The 23,386-nt window shown below is 31.4% G+C and overlaps 3 protein-coding genes across 9 annotated transcripts; 1 reads left to right on the forward strand and 2 right to left on the reverse strand.

Annotated features, from left to right (window-relative positions):
• The first annotated feature begins 4,613 nt into the window (after positions 1–4,613).
• Positions 4,614–10,048, forward strand: LOC107645448 (uncharacterized). Of its 7 annotated transcripts, none has more exons than XM_016349476.3 (9): positions 4,614–4,883; positions 6,043–6,198; positions 6,514–7,374; positions 7,499–7,769; positions 7,935–8,141; positions 8,244–8,417; positions 8,737–8,934; positions 9,023–9,136; positions 9,419–10,048. In XM_016349476.3, exons 3-9 carry the CDS (start codon positions 6,536–6,538, stop codon positions 9,752–9,754), a joined length of 2,139 nt encoding a protein of 712 aa, XP_016204962.1. In that variant the 5' UTR covers positions 4,614–4,883; positions 6,043–6,198; positions 6,514–6,535; the 3' UTR covers positions 9,755–10,048. The 7 variants fall into 7 exon arrangements, with proteins under 7 accessions (XP_016204962.1, XP_016204958.1, XP_016204957.1 ...); XM_016349479.3 differs by lacking the exon at positions 4,614–4,883 and adding an exon at positions 4,970–5,877; XM_088489396.1 differs by lacking the exon at positions 4,614–4,883 and adding an exon at positions 5,323–5,454.
• Positions 10,049–10,358: 310 nt separating this feature from the next.
• Positions 10,359–14,083, reverse strand: LOC107645450 (Leucine-rich repeat receptor-like protein kinase family protein). The gene is made up of 2 exons (XM_016349480.3): positions 11,642–14,083; positions 10,359–10,988 (listed from the first exon to the last, which is right to left on the reverse strand). Exons 1-2 carry the CDS (start codon positions 13,950–13,952, stop codon positions 10,606–10,608), a joined length of 2,694 nt encoding a protein of 897 aa, XP_016204966.1. The 5' UTR covers positions 13,953–14,083; the 3' UTR covers positions 10,359–10,605.
• A 5,337-nt stretch (positions 14,084–19,420) lies between these two features.
• Positions 19,421–20,311, reverse strand: LOC107646277 (uncharacterized). Its single transcript, XM_016350471.1, has one exon. It carries the CDS (start codon positions 20,309–20,311, stop codon positions 19,421–19,423), a length of 891 nt encoding a protein of 296 aa, XP_016205957.1.
• Between the last annotated feature and the right edge of the window lie 3,075 nt (positions 20,312–23,386).

Here is a 23,386-nt window from a genome sequence, read left to right on the forward strand (position 1 = left end):
AATAGAATTTGATATTTATCCTAATAAAATTAAATAATTAATTAGTTATAAAATAAATAAAATAAAAATATTTTTAAGAATTAATCAAATCAATTAGTCAATACAAATAATTAGTATAATTAATTTTATTTGATTTATTGAATTCAAAAAATAAATTAAAAAATAATTGATTGAATTAATTAGTTGATATAATTAATTTATTATAATTGATTGGATTTAATAAATTAAAAAATAAATAGAAAAACATAGGAGACAATGATTTTTTTTAACTAAATTAATATGTATTTATTGTATTTAATCAGTATAAGTAACAAATCATCTATGTTATTATATATCTTATTTAATCTTGCATGGCACGGGTAATTATAAGTTATATTTTGATTTCTAATTATTTACGTACATAAATGATTAAAATATATAACATAAATATCGTAATTATTATAATTCTATGATATAATTATAATTAACATATTTTATCATAATTAAATATTGATTTGATATAATTATAATGAAAATACTTTCCCAAAATAATACAATCTACTATTATTCATCCACTAATTATTTGGCAATAAACCTTAATATGATTTTTTACATTTCCGCTATGGGAAATAACTACTTAGATATACCAAATAATATGTAACATATTACTATCTGTATAAGTTAAGGCACAAACACAGGATTTAATTAAGGTGATTGAAACTTTCACCAAACAGAATATGACCTCAATCGAATAAAAAAAGATACTCGATTTTGCATTAATTAGCTAGTCGAAGAAATAACATACTCAGTTATTATTCATGTTTCATTATATTTTTTAAATAATATATAAAAAATATATATCTTGTGCATAAAAATGTGACTATTAGTAATTTTATTAATAAACCTTTTTTTAAACTATTACTAATTTCAATTTTAATAGAAAATATGAGGAAATAATTTCGCTTGCCATAAATAATATACTAAAACTTTTAGTATATTATCTTCTATATAGTTAATTGAATTTATCAATGATTTTTCCGTGTAAATCGTTATTACCCAGTTTTTGATAACTACTTAATATACAAAATTTGAAATTGAAAATTATTATTGCTAATTCAATTAACTGGTTAATTGAGTAATAATTGTCAAATTATTAAGGTGCAAAATCATTGATTTACTCAATAAATTTCCATATATTATTTATATTTCAAGTAATAATTTGAAATTATATTATTTACCTAGTTAATAATACTATTATTAATAATTATTTTTTGCATTGATTTTTAAATCAATTATTAAATAATTATTTTTGTTAAGATAATTGTTTATAAATTATTTCAAATTATATTTTGTTAAGATATAATTATTTAGATTATTACTGATGGCACGGGTATAATTTTATTTTATATCAATTAATCAATTATAATTATATGACACGGGTGTAATTTCAATTTTATCCACCAATTATTGGCAAATAAATTATCTTTAGGTCAACGATTTAATATATGTATAGGTTTATTTTTTGTCAAATATAATGATAATACAAATAAAGAAATAAAGAATAAAAATAAACTTAATAATATCTGACACTACTTCATTTTATTAAATTATTTAAAAATAGCAAATCCACAAAAAATAATCGTAATATATAAATTGAGGCAATAATTTAAAATTCTATAATTATAATTTAATCAAATACTAATAGTAAAACCAAATTATCTAAACAATATTGAACCTATTCTAGTCCTTAGTCACGTATAGTATAGAATCATTCTTATAATGACAACCAACTGAAATAACATCGTAAGTTTCAATATTTAGAATTCGTGCAAAATCAGACCATTCTCTTGTTAGATAAGCTTCATCATCCGTTATCCATGCAATGCGGCAAGATATAGAATTATCACACCGAGAAACCAAACTAACTCTTATTCTCCTCATTGGCATTGCATGCATGCAAAAGAAAGCTAGTAATTTTTGAAAAAAATTAAAATATGTTAAAAAGTTATTCTAATAATTCACAGTTTAAACTAAGAAAATTTAAATATATTACCAATCATTGAAATTGCATATCTGAATTTGTCACGAATTTAGCAAAACTGAACTGAAACTGAGGGAACTCAATTTCATTATGTGCTCCACTTCGAAGATTTTTGGGCATACATAAAAAGCATAGAGGGGATGGAACTTGAACTTGCCCTATAAAGTTCCGTGTATGCAATTCCTCAATCAAAAATCGAGCTCCTCCTAAAAAATCTAACTTTAACCACGTTCCATTGGGTTGGTCATAATAGGTGAGTAGATCCAACCATCCTTCGGTAAAGTAGAGACTATTGCCTCTTATTTGAACGCTTACATCCATGTAGTTGGAACCCGAATCAGTGAAGACAACTCGATGAGATATTTCATGGATGTGATGCATTGTAAATGATTGTGGCAAAAGACAATCGATCTGGAACATTAGACGATAAGAATAACTTAGAGTAACAACAAATAAAAAATTATCAAAAGAATAATATAATAAAATGAGTATATGATATTATAAAAAATTATAAATTGTACCTTAAAAGGATAAATTTCAATAAAAAACGAAGAATACATTCTTATTCTATGGTAAAAAAAATACTAAATATAAAATTATGAATTGACTATCAAATTTAGATTCATGTACCACAGGAAAACACTATATATAGACTTTAGCAAAACAAAAATAAATATGTAAATTACCTATTATTAAGGTAATTTTTTAATAATGCATTAAATTTTGATTTGATACCATTATAATGAAGATATGTTTCTAAATTAGTATAATTATATATTATTCATTAAATATTGATTATAATATAATTATATTAAAGATATTTTTTATAAAATAATTTAGAAAAATTATTTGATATACGTGAATCGGGTAACAAAGATTTATTATTATTATTATTATTATTATTATTATTATTATTATTATTATTATTATTATTATTATTACTATTATTGATATTATTATTATCATTAAAATTATTAAAAATATTTTTAATTGATAATTGATAAGTAGTTTAATAGTGCATTAAATATTGATTTGATATAATTATAATGAAGATATGTTGCTAAATTAGTATAATTATATATTATTCATTTAGTATTCATTATAATATAATTACAATAAAATAATTTAGAATAGAAAAAAAAAATTATTCGTTTTGGAGGGAAAACAGAGACACGAGAGATCGACACGTCACCTTTAATAGCCAGGAGAAAACCCAGTTTTAGTATATTAAGTAGATAGTGTAATATATGAAAAGGCTGTCTAACTAAGTTATAGATAAAATAAATTATTACGATCGATAGTATAAATCTATCTTATTAATTTAGTGAGAAATGAGAAGTCAATTATATGGAATCGGATATTCTTAAAACGGATGGGAATAATGAATTTATATTAGTTAACAAGTGTCTTATCAAGTATTCTTAAAATATTTATTAAGGTATTAAATATTAAAAAATTTTTATTAAAAAATTTTATTATACTCTTAACTCTTACACTCTTTACTAAATCAATATCAATATCTCGTATAATTTTTTTAATAAAATATTGTAAAAAAAATTTGTATAATTAAAACTAAAATTTTAAAAATATTTTATAAAATTAGTGAATTAAAAAATATTAAAAATTTTAAAATTATAAAAAATTGAGAAAAAAATTGAAGAAAGGACTAATTTGGTGTGCGACATTCAATTTTCAGGGACTAAAATAAGTATGCAAAGTAAAGGACCAATTTGGTGCATTTGTAATAATGACATAATGAATAACACGTGGACAAATAATATTTGAACACATGGCATAATTTGACACGTGGTAAAATAGTATTGTGACATGTGACATAACCATCCATGTCATCATGCCATGTGTCGCTGACCGACACATCATCGTACCGTTACATGTGGTCAAACTACGAAGTAACACGTGTTATCAAAGATTCACGTCATTAAGCCACGTTAGCGCATTAACAGAAAATGGGTGAGTGACTAATATGATACAATTTTTCTAATATAAAAAACGTAAATAATACAATTAAAAATTTTATGGACGATTTTAGTGCAGCATAAATTTCAGGAACCACTTTAAAAATTTAGTCTGAGTCTTTACCTAAATTAATATATAATTAATCTTTTAAATTACGTTTATAAATAAAATTGAGACTAAATATATTTAGTATAAAATATTAAAATATATTAAATTAAAGTATATCTAAATTTTATGTTTAATTTAAAATAAATATAAAATTAAAAAAATAAATTTAAAATTTAAAAATTAAATAAAAATAATTTTAAAAAAATCTCATTAAAATTTCAATTCCAATCTAAAAATATGTATCAATAATTTAATACTCTTTCTCAATTTCTAAAAATATTAAAAAGACTGAAATTTTATTTCCTTAAACAATCAAACATAGGGAGGGTCATGGAAGACGGTGTTGAGACCTAGTGGAGCCCACGAGGATCCCATCAAGACCCATGAGTTTGACTTCCATTAATTAACCGGCCACAGCCGGTGAGTTTTGGTGGCACCGACACACATTTTCCGGTTACCGCTGTTACTTCTAATCAGTTTTAAAAACGTGACCCCGTTCCCGCACTCTATCCCTCTCAAGTTGTAATTAACAATATCAATGTGGTTAATCCCAAAGGGTTTAGGTTCGATTCTCGGTGTTAATTCCATCATTTTGGAGTATTAATCACTCCTCTTTGTCTTTCTCTCTCATTACGCCCCGTGCTTCTTTTCTTCTTCTTCGCTTCTCTTCTCTCTGTACTTGCAAGTTGCAACCTTTTCTTTCTTCCTCTTCTGTTAGTTGCGTTTCACGTGACACACCAAATAATTCAAACGCTCTCTCCGAATTGACCACACACAAGTTCGTACCAACTCTTTCATCTGCGTTTTTGGAACCTTTTATATAGATCTTGTTCGTTTCCTACTACTACTCTCACTTCACTTCTCATTCTCTACTTTACTTTCTTTGTATGACATTTTACTTGTTTTGTTCTTCAAATGTAGATATGGATGTGGATATACTTGTCATTTTATATGGAATCATGCATCAAAGTTTTCTCTTTGATTGTGGTTGCACTTATGGATTTGGATTTTAGATGCTTGTGGTTGTGGTAACTTCATGTTGTTGTTGATGTAGCGGTTTTTAACTAATGCGGACAAAGTTTTTTTCTTTGGTTGATGAATAGGGTTGGTCAAAGAAGAAAGATTGGCGAAATTGTGATACAGATTAGTGACAGTTGTTAAAATGGCGTCATTCAAATTATTGGAATATATAATAGACAGCTTGCAAATTTTGATGATGTTGATGGAAATGGAACACATTTCGTTCTTATTCAGTCATCAACCACTCTCACTTTATTGACACTGCATTTCAAGATTCCTTTTTTAGATTTTTACTCAGAAAATGGTTTCCTTTAGAAGCATCTTGTTTGGTTTGCCATTCTTCTTCCTCTTTTTTATTTTTATCGTGTTAAAGAATATTTCATTTTCAATGATATCACTTTGTCTTCGTCCATCATTCCCTTTTGCTTTCTAAATTTGACTTGGTTTAAGACAAATTAGTGATGTTCCTTTTATTTGTCTACTCTCGCTAAACAGAATATTGGAAAGTTTTATGTGTTATTACGATTTTAGGAATCTACTAGATTTTAAATAAAATTGATAAGATCGCGTTGGAAGCAATAACGTGTATCAAATAGCTTGGCATTATGCATCTATGTTATTTCTTCATATTAATATCTGCCTACCGACACTGTTGTTGGTTTCTGCTGAAGTCCTGAATTATATTCGGTGGAAACTTTCTGCACTTGTCATCTTGCTGATTTTTCCATTTTTAGCTTGTGCTGTGCTTGCTGGTACATCCAGACAGAGATTTTTATCTCCTTAGTTTTATAAATTATGATCATTGTGATGAATGTTTTAATTTTTAAATGCCTTCAAAACTATGTTATAAATTATGCTTGATGAATGATTTTTACTAATATCTGTCTCTCTTCCTTTTGATTTAACCACTTTTGCAGGTAGATCATAGCTGTTTTTGAATCACTGGAAAAGCAGCCCCCAAGAAGTTCTGGAGTTTTAAGGCGGAGGAATCACTATCCTGGGAAGTAGGTATGGATGGTGGCTACATACTCTAGGAGCTGAGAATTGTGTTGCACCAAAGGCAGCTTGCTAAGGTTAGTTTATGCTATCATTCCCCCTGTCACAGCTTCTTCATTAAATTGATATTTGAGGGAATTTGAAACCATGAAAGAAATTGAGAAGAGAAAAACTGCAAGGAATAGTGAGACCAAGAGTTCGAGAAGAACAGTAAGGAAAGAGAATATATTGCAAGATAATTCATCCAAAACATTAAGCGAAAAAGGAACAGAATCTAAGGCACCCCTGGCTAGACAAACCGCAAAAAGTTTTACAAGTGATTCAAACACGGTCTCAGAGAATTCGGAAACTTATGAAAACATGGTTATACATTATGTGGATGATGTTAACAGGTCTGAGGAGGTACCTGTTGAGATGAAAGTTAATGAAATGGTAGCTAGTGAAAGCAAAAATAAAGTAGTTGATGGTCATTCCAGCGATATGGAGAAAGAGCGAAATGATGGGAATGAAGAAGTGTCAGATACGGAGACAGTAAAGGATTCAGTATCATCACAAGGTGATTCTTTCACAAATGAGGATGATGAAAATTCTGAAAAAGCTTCTAAAGATCCCAAAAGTAAGGTTAGAGTAGCTCCTATAGAAGGCAATCGTCGATTAAGGGAGAGATCTGATAGAAAAACTAATAAACAAGCAGCAAAGGTATCCAATGGTAATCAAAAGAAACCTATCAACTCAAATAAAGGGCCTTCTAGAGTTACCAACAAAAACACTCCTTCAACCAATTTCAAGGCTGTGAAAGCTCCTGCAAAACTTTCGTCAGAATTGTCTGATGGAAATGGAATTGATGAAAAATCTGTTCATGTGGTCAAGGAAATTGATATTGTGGATGGATCCTCAAATGGTGCTCAGAGTGTAGGAAGTGAAGATGAAAGTAATGAAACAGTTGATGTTGAAGTAAAAGTTGAGCATGAAGATAATGCAGCCATGCAATCAAAAATTGAGGAAATGGAAGTGCGAATTGAAAAGCTAGAAGAGGAACTAAGAGAAGTTGCTGCACTTGAGGTGTCACTTTATTCTGTGGTACCAGAGCATGGGAGCTCAGCGCACAAAGTGCACACACCTGCTCGTCGCCTTTCTAGGTTATATATACATGCTTGTAAGCATTGGACCCAAGACCGGCGGGCGACAATTGCCAAGAATACTGTTTCTGGCCTTATTTTGGTGGCCAAATCTTGTGGTAATGATGTTTCAAGGTATGTACATTATACCACATTGTTAAGATTTTGTCATCTACTGATTTTGGCCTTTTTTTTTTAATCCAAGATTTTGGCTATGTATTTTGAACAATCAATATTCTGATCTTGATTTCTGTTATAGGTTAACTTACTGGTTGTCAAATACTGTTGTGCTGAGAGAGATACTTTCACAAGCCTTTGGGAGCTCATTTCAAACTAGCCACCTTGTGAGGTTAGCCGAGTCAAATGGGAAGTCTACAGCACTGAAATGGAAAGTTGGCTCCATTGGCAAACAAGGAAAGGGCTTTGTGAAGTTTGTTGAAGATTGGCAAGAGACAGGAACATTCGGATCTGCACTAGAAAGAGTAGAATCATGGATATTCTCTCGGCTAGTGGAATCAGTATGGTGGCAGGTATAAATGTTTGTCTCCTATTGTGAAATTATCATTGGTGCTTATAATCAAGATATAGGTGCATTTGCTGATGCAAGGAAATAACCCTTCTTAATTTTGCTTGGTATAAGGGGGAGGAGTACATACTCCATTAGCAATAACTTTAGCTGCATGCTATGTTTTCAGGCCTTGACTCCTTATATGCAGTCTCCAGTTGGAGACTCGTCAAATAAGTCCATTGGGAGGCTTTGGGGACCTTCCCTAGGTGATCAGAAGCAAGGGAGCTTTTCCATGAATCTATGGAGAAATGCTTTTCAAGATGCTTTTCAGCGGCTCTGTCCTGTTCGAGCAGGAGGTCATGAGTGTGGTTGTTTGCCTGTTTTGGCTAGAATGGTATGCTTTTTCTTTGTTACTAATATCCTTCCTTTCTGTAAGGAGCTTTTCATTCCCCTTTACTTTGCTTGAAATACTGAGTAGATGTAAAACCTTTCTCAGGTCATGGAACAGTGCATAGCTAGACTAGATGTAGCAATGTTCAATGCAATTCTTCGGGAGTCAGCACTTGAGATCCCAACTGATCCTGTATCAGATCCTATTGTGGATTCGAAGGTTTTGCCAATTCCCGCAGGAGATTTGAGCTTTGGTTCTGGTGCACAGATGAAAAATTCTGTATGTATATATTTGTTTGTATTAAACCTTATGGGGTGTGTCTATAACTTGAATTTGAATGTTTGGACAATAGGAAAATCTTCTATTGATTAAAAGCACCAGTTTCTTAGAGGGATAGTCATTAGGCATAAGATTCAAATTTTTGTTGCCTAGCATAGAATATTGCTGTAGTGATTGTTGGAAATAAAAATGATTAATATGAACTAACAAAATTGGGGTTTACAAACATGTTGATGTGAACAGCACAACTACTGTAGTTTCACGTTTTCATCTTATGGAAAGTTTGTTTAGGCTTATGAAAGGACTACTTGAACTGTAGGTTGGCAATTGGTCTCGATGGCTTACTGATATGTTCGGCATGGATGTTGAAGATTGTCTGCAAGATCAGGAGAGTGGTGAGAACGATGAGAGCAGGGACAACGATAGCAAACCTAAATCTTTTCTCCTCCTTAACGATTTGAGTGACCTTCTAATGCTCCCAAAGGATATGCTTATGGATAAACAAGTCAGACGAGAGGTTAATTCTCTTCTGTACCATTTCCCTTTCACTTTCTTTTTTGTTGCTCTATCATTATGTTTATTCTGTTTCTTTAATTGTTGAGCAGGTATGTCCATCCATCACCCTTTCGTTGATTATACGGGTGCTCTGCAACTTCACTCCTGATGAGTTCTGTCCAGATCCTGTTCCAGGAATTGTGCTGGAATCTCTGCATGAGGAGGTTTATTCATAATTTAGTTTTTTGCTTGATTTAATCAAACTTGTGAACATCAAATTTTGTTATTCAACTATACTATGTTATGAATGATTGGATGTCAAACTTAGTTATTGTGGTTTCTCTCAACATTCAAAACTAAACCTGTTTGCTTTTAATAAATGAACAGATATATTATTCTAATTCTCTCTCTGATAATGCCTAAAATATCAATTTCATGGAGCACCTATACTATATTACTACTAAAGGTAAAACTAGTTTTACTGAATTTATTTACTTTGTCTTTAGTTTATGGCGGAGAGGAAGTTGTCACCAGAATCTGCTAGGAGTTTCCCGTATGCGGCTGCTCCTGTTTTCTACGTTCCTCCCTCCTCGGCTAACGTGGCGGAGAAAGTTGCAGAGGCCGGAGGAAAGTCTCACCTAGAGAGGAATGCCTCAGCCGTTCAGAAGAGAGGATATACCAGTGATGAAGAACTGGAGGAACTTGATTCCCCTCTTACATCCATCATTGATAAGATGCCTTCATCTCCTACAGTTACTGCTAATGGAGAAGGCCATCACAACGAGCAAGGAAGTATCACAAATGTTAGATATCAACTCCTTCGAGAAGTCTGGTCCACGTGAAATCCTGCATTCATACTTTGTGTGTTTCCATCAAATGGTAAAGTGAATATGTAAGATATAGGTGCAATCAATTGTTGATGGAGGAGAGAAACAAATGGGAAAGATTCAAGATAATTTTAGAATCTTGGGTAATAGTGAAGCATGAGGTTGCAGTTTGTGTATATAAAGGAGAAGTTGGTATAGCACAACATTTGAGGATTTGATTTGTTCTGTTGTTTAAGTGTATGATCTATTTGTAATAGAAATTGTAATGTTGATTTATTACTATAAAAATATTCAAGCATCTATTACAATTTACAATATACAGGGCTTATGCATTGGATAATGTCTATACTCTTACACTCAGGGTTAGGAACTCTTGTTTGGTTAAGGCACAAAACCTTAAGTTTACTTCATGGATTATATTCATGCAGAATTACACATAATCCTAATTACTGAATGTGTTACTATCAGCAAATGAGGCACTGAAGGTTAAAAACTTCAAACCAATTCTCTTGACTCCCAAAATATTGACTTAAACAAGTATATTATATGGGACAATTTATTTAAGCCTAAATCTTTTTACTTCACAAAGTACGATAGAATTTCAGAAGTAGGCATCACATGCACAAAAAGCTAAGCCTAAAACAACACAAAAAACGATAGTTTATGAACAAATACAAGATGGTACCCATTAGACTACCATTACCAGTGGTAAGTAACCTGTGCGACACATTGAATGAGTCATTGCTCTAACAATTTCTATATTCCAAATTCATCACATTCCAAATAAAATAAAAAAGGAAACATGTGAAATATAAAGCTGATAATTTACATTACAAAGACTACACCCCCCAAAAAAATGTATATAATCAGATTGGAATATTGGAGTGTTCCTCATTTGGTGGTTGATCTTGCAAGTTTGCAATGCAAGTCCTTAACTCAAGGGACTGAAGAGACTTCACAACTTCCACCATTGATGGCCTCTTCTCAGGAACCACTGTGGTGCAACGGAGAGCAATGTCTAAGGCTCCAACCATTTCTTGGTGGCATGTAGTTGATGATATTCTTTGATCAAGAATTTGTTGCACCCCATTTGCTATATTCACTTTCCTCCTAACCCACTTCACTATGTCAATAATGGATTCACTTGATTCTGCTTTCTCAGCTTGTCTTCCACTCACTAGCTCTAGCAATACAACACCAAAGCTATACACATCTAATTGTTCAGTGGCTTTCTTGCTGTAACCATATTCTGCAATGGAATGTAACAGTATATCTAGTTAGTGCCATATTGTGCTATCATATCATGCACCACAATGAGAAAGAAATTATATGTTGGTGTTTAATTTAAATGCATCATGTGACATCCGATCAGGTGCTGCCATGTAAACAAAAAGAAATCATTTTTGTCTACGTGGCAGCATTGTCATCTGATTAGATGTCACAATGCATAGAAAAACTCATCACATGTTTTATAAGATGAAATGATCAATTTGCTGAACACACTAGGTGGGAAATATTTGTGCAGTGAGCTAATAGAAAGATGCACTTATAGTTTCTGTTTGACAAATATTCAAGGATGCAACTTCAAATATGAAAATGTGAAATCAAATGTTCATTCTGTGGTCATGGATAACTACTTATATCAGTAAATTTTAAGAAGAATTCTGCCTAATTTATCAGCTATCAAGAGACACAAGCTCTGCCATCAAATTTGCTAAGAGACAGAGAAGCCAATTTATAAGTCAACTAAACAGTTCACCTAAGAAACCAAGCTATTACCTTAGAAAGTTAACAATAGATCAAAATTTTAGAAATTACAGCATTGCATTTTCAGCTGAATGTTTTCACTATAGAACTGTTAAAACTTAAAACCTTTTATGTAATTCACATGACATCTCATACCTGGTGCAATGTAGCAGGAAGATGGTGCTTCAGAATCCAAAGTAGACTGAAATGCAGCTTCTCCAAGAACTCTATCAAGAGCAAAATCTGTGAGCTTTGGCTCAAAGTTTGCATCCAAAAGAATGTTACTGGACTTGACATTGCGGTGAAGCAATCGTGGCGCGTAGTCCTTGTGAAGATATGCAAGTCCCTGAGCAACTCCAATGGCAATCCTCAACCTAACACTCCACTCCAGCTTAAAATCCGGTCTCGAAATCAAATCCCTTAAGCTCCCTTCATTCAAGAACTCATAGATAAGAAAAACTGACTCATCAGAGTGGCAGAACCCCAGAATCTTAACAATGTTCTTGTGCCTAATCTTTGCCAGAGTCTTGACCTCGGATTTCAAACTCTTTGAGGACTGATTCCTAAAATTCACTAACTTCTTCACAGCAACAAGTTCACCACTTGGCAAGTTCATAACATAAACTCTTCCGAAAATGCCACCATTTCCCATTGAACTCTTCTCATTCATTCCTATGAGGAGATCATGCTCAGTGATCCTGAGGGGATAGAAGAACACTGATCTCCAAACACCTACTTCATTGTTTCCCTTACATGATCTCCTATACAATACAAAGCCACCAGCAACAATGGCAGTACCAGCAACAAAGGCTAAGGAGATCAATGCACATGTTAAGGTTGTAATGCCACCATTTTTGTGTCTTCCAACTTCATCAGAACAAGAATTGTCCAATCCAGGGCCACAAAGACCAGGATTTCCTTCCAAGAATGAAGCAGGAAGACCTGAAATCAAGGAATATGGTACTTTACCTGAAAGATCATTGAAGGAAACATTGAAAAGTGCAAGCTTCAGATTCTGAAGCCCTTCTGGGATTGGACCAGTGAGGTTGTTATCTGAGAGGTCAATGTAAGTCAACACTGGAAGCTCAGCAAGAGAAGAAGGTATTTCTCCGGTTAAACTATTATCAGCCAAAGAAAGTGAAACTAGCTTCCTGCATTTATTCAGTTCTGGGATTTGACCAGAGAGAGAATTGTGTGAGAGGTTCACAATGCTCATAACTGGTGAGTCACAAAAATTTGGTGGGATTTCACCATAGAAGTGGTTGAGTGATGCTGAGAATCTGTATAAGCTCTTAACAAGGCCAAGACCTTGAGGAATTTTGCCAGAGAAGGTGTTGTTGTCAAGCTGAACTTGCTCCAATTGTGAAGCTTCAGATACTGATTCAGGTATTTGACCTGAGAATCTGTTGTTCTCAGCTCTAATGAGCTTCACTTTTGGCAATGACCACAATGCAGAAGGTAAGTTACCAGAAAAACCATTGTTTTGAACTTGGAACCTCTCAAGACTCTTGCATTCACCAATGGAATTGTTTGGTATTAAACCAGTGAATGCATTTGTGTGGAGGCTGAGATGTATTATAAGGCCTCTGCAAATTCCACTTGGAAATGGCCCTGAGAGCTTGTTCTGTGAGACATCAAAGGAAACAAGGTTCTTGAGAGAAGAAGAAAGTTCTTGAGGAACTTTACCTGTGAGATTGTTCTCAGAGAGATCTAAATGAGTTAAGCCAAGTAATCCCACAAAAGAAGGTGGAATTTCTCCTTGGAGTGAAGAACCCTGCAGCATAAGCTGCTTCAGGTTCTTGAGTTCACCAATGTCATGTGGAATCTCACTCTCCAAGGTTGGATTCATAGACAAATCAAGAACCTCAAGCTTGGTTAAGTTTCCAAAGATAACAGGAACAGAACCTGAGAGCAAGTTGCTCCCCATGTTAAGTACTTGGAGATTCTTTAGTGAGCCTAAGGTATCAGGGATGATTCCTTCAATTTTGTTTTTGCTGAAGTCAAGAACTTTGAGAGAAGAAAACTGAGAAATCTGAGATGGGATAGTTCCCCATATGAGGTTGTTGCTGATGTTAAGAGTCTCCAGTGAGCTGCACTGTGAAAGATGAAGAGGTATGGGTTGGTTGAAGATGTTGTCAGCAAGGTTGAGATAAGACAAACTTGGAAGGTCACATATGGAAGCTGAGATATCACCAGAAAGATTCAAACTTTGAAGGCTGATTGAAGTTACAGAAGGTGGGGTTGTGCTAATGGAGCATGAGATTCCAGTCCAGTTACAGTGGTGTGTTGATGTAGTGTTTGACCAAGTTGACAAGGCATTCTTGGAGTCTTCAATGGAGGCCTTGAAGGACAGAAGGGTGTCAACCTCTGATGATGATGAACTAAGCTTGATAAAGAATGCAAAGGTAAGAGAGAGAAGAAGAAGAAGAAGGAATAAGGGGTATGTACAGAATTTAGTAGTAGCCATTAGCTATCACTATGTGTTTGTGTTTGTGTCTGCAAATGTAAAGAGATCTTTCTCTTCTTTGTGTTCTTTCAGCAAATCTTTTCTTTCTTTATATTCACTCTAATCAAAAGCCAGGGAATGTGAGACTCTACAATAGTCAATTCATATCAGATAAATATAAAATATGTTTTTCCGTAATATACCCAACTCGACATGTCAAGAACTAATATATTGCATATATGATCTTTATTTAATGTTTGTTGTCCGTTGCTCAATAAATTACTATATATGCAATCAAACAATCAACCTCTAATACTTATTTATGCGGATGAGTCAACTAATTACTCAATCAACTTTATCATTTGACCAACTCGATTACTCGAGTAAATGTCTTTTTGTTTAAACAATGACATCACATGTATGTTAAAATTATATAAAATATACATTAAAATACACATTAAGAATAAATAAAATTACATATATTTATACATAAATATATAGCGACTAATTTTTAAAATAGATCACTGTATATAACTTCCTTCATACTCGTTGATATCACTTATTTATCATTAGATGAAGTGTGATTTTTTGTAAAAGTAGAATTTAGAATTCATGTAATAATGAATGAATAATATATCAATGCAGAATAAAGATTTGATTTTCCATTTTTCTGCATGAAATTGCGTTGAGTTATGAAGCCTTTGCAAGACACAGCACAGGCCTCAAGAGAGCTTGGTGCCTAGTTTTCAACCATCTACCCCACCATTACTTTATTCTTCTTTCTCTTTTGTTTTCACTTATTAGAAACAAGAAACATTTATTTATTGCTGCTAACACATCGTTCCAAAACCTCATGAATTATTGGATGAAGTTAGGTGTATGCGTATCACTTCATTTGAGATAATGAAATTATATATGTTTGCTTCACCCCACAATTTCATATTTCAATAACAACTAGCAAGTAGCAATGCAGTCATAATTATTTTATAGATTTGTTATTCAACATTTTATCTTCACTTTTCAATTTGACTTCTTAGAGTATAATAGTCAACACTGTTAATAACTTCACATTTTTATGATAATATTATTTAAATCCTTTATTAATAAAACTAATAATAATTAAAATTCAACTATAAATATAACTAAAGATGATATTATAATTTCACGTCACAGAATAATTTAATAAATTTTTATAGAGTAAAAATTTGACTTTTGAATAATGTATCATTTTGTTTAAAATTTATTATCAAAATATTACTCTTTTAAAATTAATTATTTAAATTTTTTTTCACTAAGGTAATCACTAATTTATTATGTTATTTTTAATTATGATTTATTATTATAATAATACTAATAATATAAGAAAGATCACATCTGAATAATTAATTTTAAAAATACGATACTTTAATATTAAATTTTGGAAAAAAAATGGTTAACGAATTATAATTTAAATAGAGAAAAACCCAAAACTGACAATTACCTTAAAAGATAATAAGGCTCTTAACAAAAAAAATCAATCCGGCCCTGACACCTCGAAAGGACAACGAGGTCTCTGTGCTAAAAAAAGTCAATGTTATTTTTTTTGGCACAGGGGTTAATCTATCCAAAAAAAAAAAAAAAGATCAGGGTTGAATTAGGTTTTTTTTTTTTGGTCTCGTTGTCCTTTCTAGATAATTATCAGGAGTCGGATGGAATATTCACTCATTTAAATAGCATAATCTCTCTGTACTTATCTCGAAATCGCAAGTTCGAGTTCTACTATCACCTCTTTTTTTTTATTCTCGAAGGTGAATTCCTATTTTCATAAAAACTTGACAAATTTCTCGTAACAAATCATTTTTACAAATTTCATTTTTGCAAATTTTTTTTGGTGATCCGTGCAGAATAGAATCCTAAGCAAGAGGGGGGAAACAATGAAGTGAATAATAAGTGTAAAGATTATTAGGGGATGATAAAGTGATAACAAAATTCAATGCACGTACCCTCACAACATTGAACATGTTTTGGCTTGTATGGTATGGTCACGTGCATCATCTACTGTTGTCACGTGGGCCCCCCTATTGACCATCACAGACACCTCTGAAAGTCAGACATTCAAAGAGTGCTTTGCTTTCGCCCAATGCATCACAACAACATTTTATTCATTTTTCTATTCTCCTATCTGCCACAATTTAGCAGGATTATATTACCAATAATATTATCAGTATCGTAATTAAGAAAATAATATTCATGCCTCAATCGTCGAAATATAATAACAAACTTAGATAAATCGTGTGTTTAATTTATCCATCTATTTAAATAAATATTAAAAATTTAAATTTTATTTTATATTATTAGAAACATAATTATTAATATTATTTTTTTATTAATTTAAAATTTTGAATGATTAATTTTATAATATAATATTAAAATTTTATATCTCAAAAAATTAAAATTTGATCCTTAATAAATTTTAAAATATAAAAAAACAAAAGATAAATAAAAAAATCTATATAAAAATCAAATCAATTTAAAAAATATTATTGTTTGAAAAAAGTATTAAAAATAAAATTATTAATATTATTATTTATCAATTTAAATTTTTAAGATGAATAATTCATAATACGTATATGTAATAATTTATTAACTAATAATAAATTTTTAAATAAGATTTAGATTAAAAAAAATCTTTAATCTATTAAATTAGATAATATTATAAAAAATAAAAAAAATATCATAATATAATGCAGCTTTGTTTTAGGAGAAAGGGGTTTAAAGTAATAGAGGATTATTAATTAATTAATTATATTTCTTAAAATAATTAACAATAAAGAAAATATAGATAAATAATAAAAATATTAAATAATATAAACAATAAATATGTTAGATGTTCAATTCAATAAATATGCAGATGATTATATTTATTATTTTTAATTAAATTATTTTTTTTTATTTAATTTATTTATATACAATTAATAATAATTAAATATTCAATTTACTAGACGTGTATATAGTTATTTTAATATAAAAATTTAAAAAATAATTTAAAAAATATAATATTTTTTTACTTTATTAGATCAAATTTAAAATTTATTATTTACATTATTTACAAAAATTATTTTTCATTAACTGTAATATTGTTGGTCTGTCAACAAAAAATATAATATTATTGGGGAAAAGATACAAGGATTTGTGTGAAGAAAGAAAAGATCGAAAAGGTTCTCGTGACTCGTGAGTGAATCGCTGACAATGAGACAAAAGTCCTCACCGCACCTCGCATACTCTTTTGGAACTATATACCACATTTGCATTTACTAAATTAATAAATAATTAAATTCATCCACTTGTTATTAATACTATAATGTAATATTATTAAAATCTCCTCTTCATTTCTTAATTCAGTATTATTATTGAACACCCTCTTACTAAATGATAAATAGTCAAATTCGTATCTCAAAGGTTATTATTTTTTAAATTATTTTTTTAATTAATTAAATTTATCTTTTAAAAATTTTAAGTTGGACAAATTAATCTTTTTGTTATTTTTATTTTCGTACCGTCAAAATTATTCATATCACACAATAACATCACAATATACACCTAAAAATTTTAATTGACTGCTAACATGATAAATTTACGAAATTAAATCAAATCAACTCTAAATTAAAGAATTTTAATATCTCAAAGTCTCTTTAATTTAGAATTAATTTAATTTAATTATATAAATTTATCATATTAACAATTAATTAAGACTATTAGATATATATTATGGTCAATTTTGTATCATTTAATGTATTATATTAATAAATTTTTATATTGTCAACAATAAAAATGATAAAAAAAACTCAACTAACTTAAAATATTTAAAAAATAAATTTAATTAAAAAATTTTCGAAAATCAATTTAAAAAACGACTCATCTTTATGAATTTGATTATTTACTCTAATAAATAATCATAATGCTTTAATTGAAAAAAAAAATAAAGATCAACAGATTTCACCAACTCTTGTCTCTACATGATCTTTTATATTTAGGTCTCTACTGTGTATTAGTGGGTATGTGTAAGTCACTGTTGTCTTGTTTGGCCTTTTACGTACCTCTTTTAAATGGTTTTGTTATTTTTTTTAAATTAATAATTAGTTGATAAAATAGTGAATGAATAAATATGGCAGTCTATGCAAAAAGGTGCTAATTAGTTTCAGGTCTATTCAAGATTATATAAGGTTAAATTTATTTTTGATACTTTTCATTTAATAGTTAAATTGGTAATATATATGATGGGAAAAATGAATAAAGCCGTATATTTTTTGGTGGGTAATCATGTTCCTAACTTGCTATATATAATGGGTAAATAAATGGGATTTTTTATTTAAATAAATAAAATAAAATATTAATTATCGAAATAAATAAATTTAAAAATATTTATCGAATTGCGTTCTCCAGTCATATCTCGTTTATACTATAAACGAGATGGCATTGCATGTATCTCGTTTACACTGTAAACGAGATAAGACCGAACGGTGCCTATAAGTAGAAATCATTCACAGCATGTTCCTGGACCTCACTTTAACCTAATCAAACTCTTTTTCCCCTCTTTTAACCGTTTTCTATCATATTTGAGTCCGATACGGTGATGGCACGTCAGGCGGGGCACGATGGAGACATCAACAAACTAAATGAGACTTCCCATTACGCCGGGGCAGCCGACTTTGAGGTTAGTCGCGTTACGTTCAGTTAGTCTAATAAGTATGTGGACATTGTTAGGGTAGTCTCGTAGTGACAAGCACTGAGTAAAATGCTTTAGGGGTTGAAATCTATGATGAATTTAGAACAATATTTGCTTCTGTACGATTTGTTTGACTTAATTAGGATTTGCTTACCGACATAAGTAATTTAGAGACAGTTGTAGAGTAGGCACATGGTAGTATGTTCCTAAGTAGTAGTAGTACGTTGTTCTTAAGTAGAGTAGAAAAATTTGTTGTTATATGTTTATAGGTTAAAAATTTATTTTTGCATTCCACAGAGGTCTCGCCTTCTATTGCCCCGGCGAGTCAGCCATACCCTTCCTCCACTGGACGCCATTGTCCCATATCTGGCTGAGGCCGGATTCGGCGACATGGTGTCGCTCAGGGACTTCACATTTGACAATTTCCTGATTTCAGCACTCGTGGAGCGATGGCGTCCAGAGACGCACACGTTTCATCTCCCGTGGGGCGAGGTGACTATCACCCTGCAGGACGTGGCGTACCACCTGGACCTACGTGCACACAGGAACCCCGTTGGGGGTGCTTGCGTGACTTTGGTAGGTGGTACAACGGCAAGATGACCCGGCAGATCAGATTGCTGTCTAGCTGACGATGGTCTTGAGACATGGTGGGTGCAAGACAACTATGCACTCCACCCACCCTCCGAACCTCCCTGAACACAACAACACAGTATTGCTTCAGCCATGTCGTATACCTACTTAGTATATTGTATAAAAGTAATGAAAGGCGAAGGTAAACTTAAGCTTACCAGTATCCGAGGTTCTGACGAAGGGCCACACGGAGGCTCCCATTATCAGCTTGACGGCACTGCATATGGTACTTTAACCGGTCTGATTCGATCACTCGGTACTCCGCACTCCTCCAAATACTGTAGTTCTTGACACCCTGAAGTACTGCCTCCCGGCTTCTAAACTTGTGGCCGACCCGAAACTCTACACCGCCGTCTAGGTTGTAATCCTCTTCACCCGTGTCAAGAAACGGAGTCCTCTCATGCATGGCGTCCAAATCCAGACTGTGATAGTGAGACGGAACTACCAAAAGCGCCGGTATTGAAAGAGGTGGAGGCAGGACGTAGCGGGCCGCAGTAGGAACGGGTGTCTCCGGAACACACTCATTCTCATCCCCACTATCGGACAAGTCGCTACCCCCACTGTCCGTCACGTAATCCTCGTCCGACTCCTCCTTGCACTCCTCGGCCTGATCCAATGGAACAGCGACATGAATGGGCGGTGGTGCGAGGGGTCGGTCGTCCTGCACATAGGTCGAGTGTACAAAAGGATCATCGCCGCTGTGTTCCACCTCTGCAGACAGCTCCATCACTTGCTCCACCATGATCCTCCCATGGATGTCAAACATCACTTGCACATGCTCGTCGTCTTGTAGTCGGAATAGTCGAAATCGGAAGATTCCGTTACCCATGGGGGACAGCAACCTATACGCCACCCTTCCGATCTCCATCGTTTCTGTACCACCAAGCCTGCTCAATATCAAACATTTCAAATTCGACAACGTATTCACACGTTGAGTGAGAAACAATATCGGATCATCGCACTCAAATGTCACTCCATTGTCGCCGTTTCTCATACGGAAATTGGGATACACAAGCACAATTATGTACGGACTACTACTAGCCATTAATGCCTTGTATTTTTGTGAGAAAATATGATACGAAAAGTTTGTGAGAAATACCAAGGGTTACACATCCTTTTATAGCCGGTTGGACACAACTCCAAATATCTCATTTACACTATAAACGAGATAGACATGGCGCAACTGACGTGTCATATCTCGTTTACACTGTAAATGAGATACGTGGAATTCTATCTCGTTTACAGTATAAACGAGATATGACTGAAAAACGAAAAATAATAAATATTTTTAAATTTATTTATTTCGGTAATTAATATTTTTATTTTATTTATTTAAATAAAAAATCCTAAATAAATGAGCAAATTTGTATACCTGGTTAAAAATTCTCTCAATTGTTATACTATTCATGCATTTATATAGATGCAGGTACTACTGTCACTTGTACAAATTCATATTTATTTAGATCTCACGTACATAGTTTGAGTATATGCGTCTCTATTTATTTATTTCAAGGTGGAAAAGAAAGGAGAAAAAAAAAGGGCCAAATTTTATTAGTTTACTTTTTTTTTTCATTTCCTTAAAAGACATTTCAAAATCCAATATTGCTATAAATGAGATTATCTAAGAATTGTTATACAAATTCGATTACTATAAAATTTTGCATTATTTGAAAAGGAAGTTAGATAGTTTTTATAAGTATAAGATAATTTTAAGTTTAGTTATTTTGTTGGTCATTATAATTTTATTAAATTTTTATTTAAGTTTATATATATATATATATTTTATTGAGTCTCCATATAATATTAAATTTTGTATTAAGTTTTCGTCGTGATAAAAATATTGAAATTAACAGAATATTCTGTTAAACAAAACGAATATACTTAATACTTTATTGAATATTTTGTATAGTTTATTAGAATATTTTATTAATTTTAATATTTTTATTACAATAGATACTTAATTACAAAATCTGATATGATATATAGATTTAATTATATATATAATTAATTAATTAAAAATTTGATAAAATTATAAAAACCGACAAAATAATTAATCCATAACTTTATTACTTAAGCCCATTTTAAAAGATTTTATTTTCTTTTCACTTTTTTTCCCCTCAAAATTTTAACATTATTTCTGTTACATAAGTTTTGGTACCTTATATATGTTTAATGTGGCCGTCACGTTCATGTGATCCAAATTAATGCATCAGGATCACAAGGACCTTTGGAGGGAGTGTTTATGGATTGAATTCGATCTGCATATTCGCGATGTTTATCTAAATTCGATCTGAAAATTATAGATATAGATCTGATCTGCAAGACTTTTGAAATGGATCGGATTGGATCCGTACACTGACCGAATTGAATTACGGATTTTATGTTGGTATCTGTATATCTGCGTATCCGTAAAAATAAAGAAATAAATAAGTAAATATTTTTTTATATTTTATTTCAACTAATAATTATTATATATGTTGTATTATTTTAGTTTATTATTCAAGAAAATTATGTTTAATATTATTTTAAGAGTAGACATATTTAAAAGAATAGAAAAAATGAATTTTATTGATATTTTTTTAATAAAAATAAGCTTTCAAAAATATTTTTGTGTTTTGCGACTATATCCAATATCCGATCTGATCTGATCCGCAAATGTGCGAATCGGATCGGATCGAATCCAACCTTAAAAACTGCGGATATTGGATCCGATCCGATGATTTTAGTACGGATCGGATCGGAATTGTGGCCATATCTAATCTGATCCGATCCGCGTTCACCCCTACCCTCGGAACACCAATTCTTTCATCTTTCCCATATAAAATTGTTAAAATATATTAGTATCCGTTAGTATTTATTAAAGTTATTTAGTATATCTAAATATTTATTAGAAGATATTATATTTTTATTATTTCGATTCTGTTAATATATATAAATATTTTTATATATTTTATAATTTTATACAATTTGAATGTATACAATTCTTTTATTATTTTTTATTTTAAGATAATATCAAAGTCATATTATCCTTTTTAAATAAGGCATACATTTTTTTAGTAAAAAATTACTGTGTTTTTTTTACATTTCTCTTCCGTGTCTTCTTCTTTCATTGTTGTCACTATTTTTATGTTTCATCTCACCAATTAGTTTACTATTTTTGTCTTGTATTTTCGAGTCTAATGAACCAAACACCACCGTCATTAGCTACCGCAAGCGCCTTTAGCACCATTAGAAGCTCTATGTCCATCTTCAATAGGCGTGCTCCTTCCAGTCGTATTTTGAACATATTTTTATCCATCACAGACCGTACCGTATCATTTACTACCACGTGTGGTGGCAGATGACAGTGAATTTGGCTCATTAGATTCAAAAATACAAGATGGAGAAGATGAGTTAATCTGTGAGACGAAAAAATATCAAAACAATGTCAACAATGAAGGAAAAAGGCAAGGAGAAAAATTTATATGGAATAAAAAACAAGTAATTTCTCACCAGAAAAATAACATATATCCTCTTCAAGGAGGGTACCATGTTTCTGAAGAGTAAGAGAGAATAGTAGAAAAAGGAATTTTTTGTATATTCAAGTTATGTGAGAATGATACAATATATAAATGTATTTATAGGTGTTAAGAGAATAAATAATAAAAAAGTAAAATCCTATAATAAAGATCGTGCACTCGTTACGGCGCCACTGCCCGACCCACATCTCTATTGACCGCAAGTTGACTAGGGCTAAGTCAGTTATTGACGTGGCTCACGCGTCCTCTCACGTGCTGACACATGTCTTCCACATTGCTAACATGGCAGCTAATGTATTAGTTGACATGGCACTTATGTGTGGACCCTCCTAAATTTTTTTGGTGTCATTTTTTTTATTTTGTGTTCCTTTTTTTATGATTTTCGTTTTAATCTTGCTGTTTTTTAATCGGTTAGATATTTACATATTTTCATAGAAAAATTAGATGTTTCTCGTTTTTTTTTTTTTACAATTTCATCTGCATTCTGTCTTAGTAGTTTTATCTGCGTCTATTCTATTAATTTTTTTAGTTTTTTCTCATTTCATTATTTTAAACAAATTTTAAACTCAAATATATTAATATATGATTTTTTGTGTATATTT

Source organism: Arachis ipaensis, chromosome B6, assembly GCF_059453495.1.
Source record: "Arachis ipaensis isolate K30076 ecotype BB chromosome B6, ASM5945349v1, whole genome shotgun sequence".
Taxonomy (NCBI): Eukaryota; Viridiplantae; Streptophyta; class Magnoliopsida; order Fabales; family Fabaceae; genus Arachis; species Arachis ipaensis.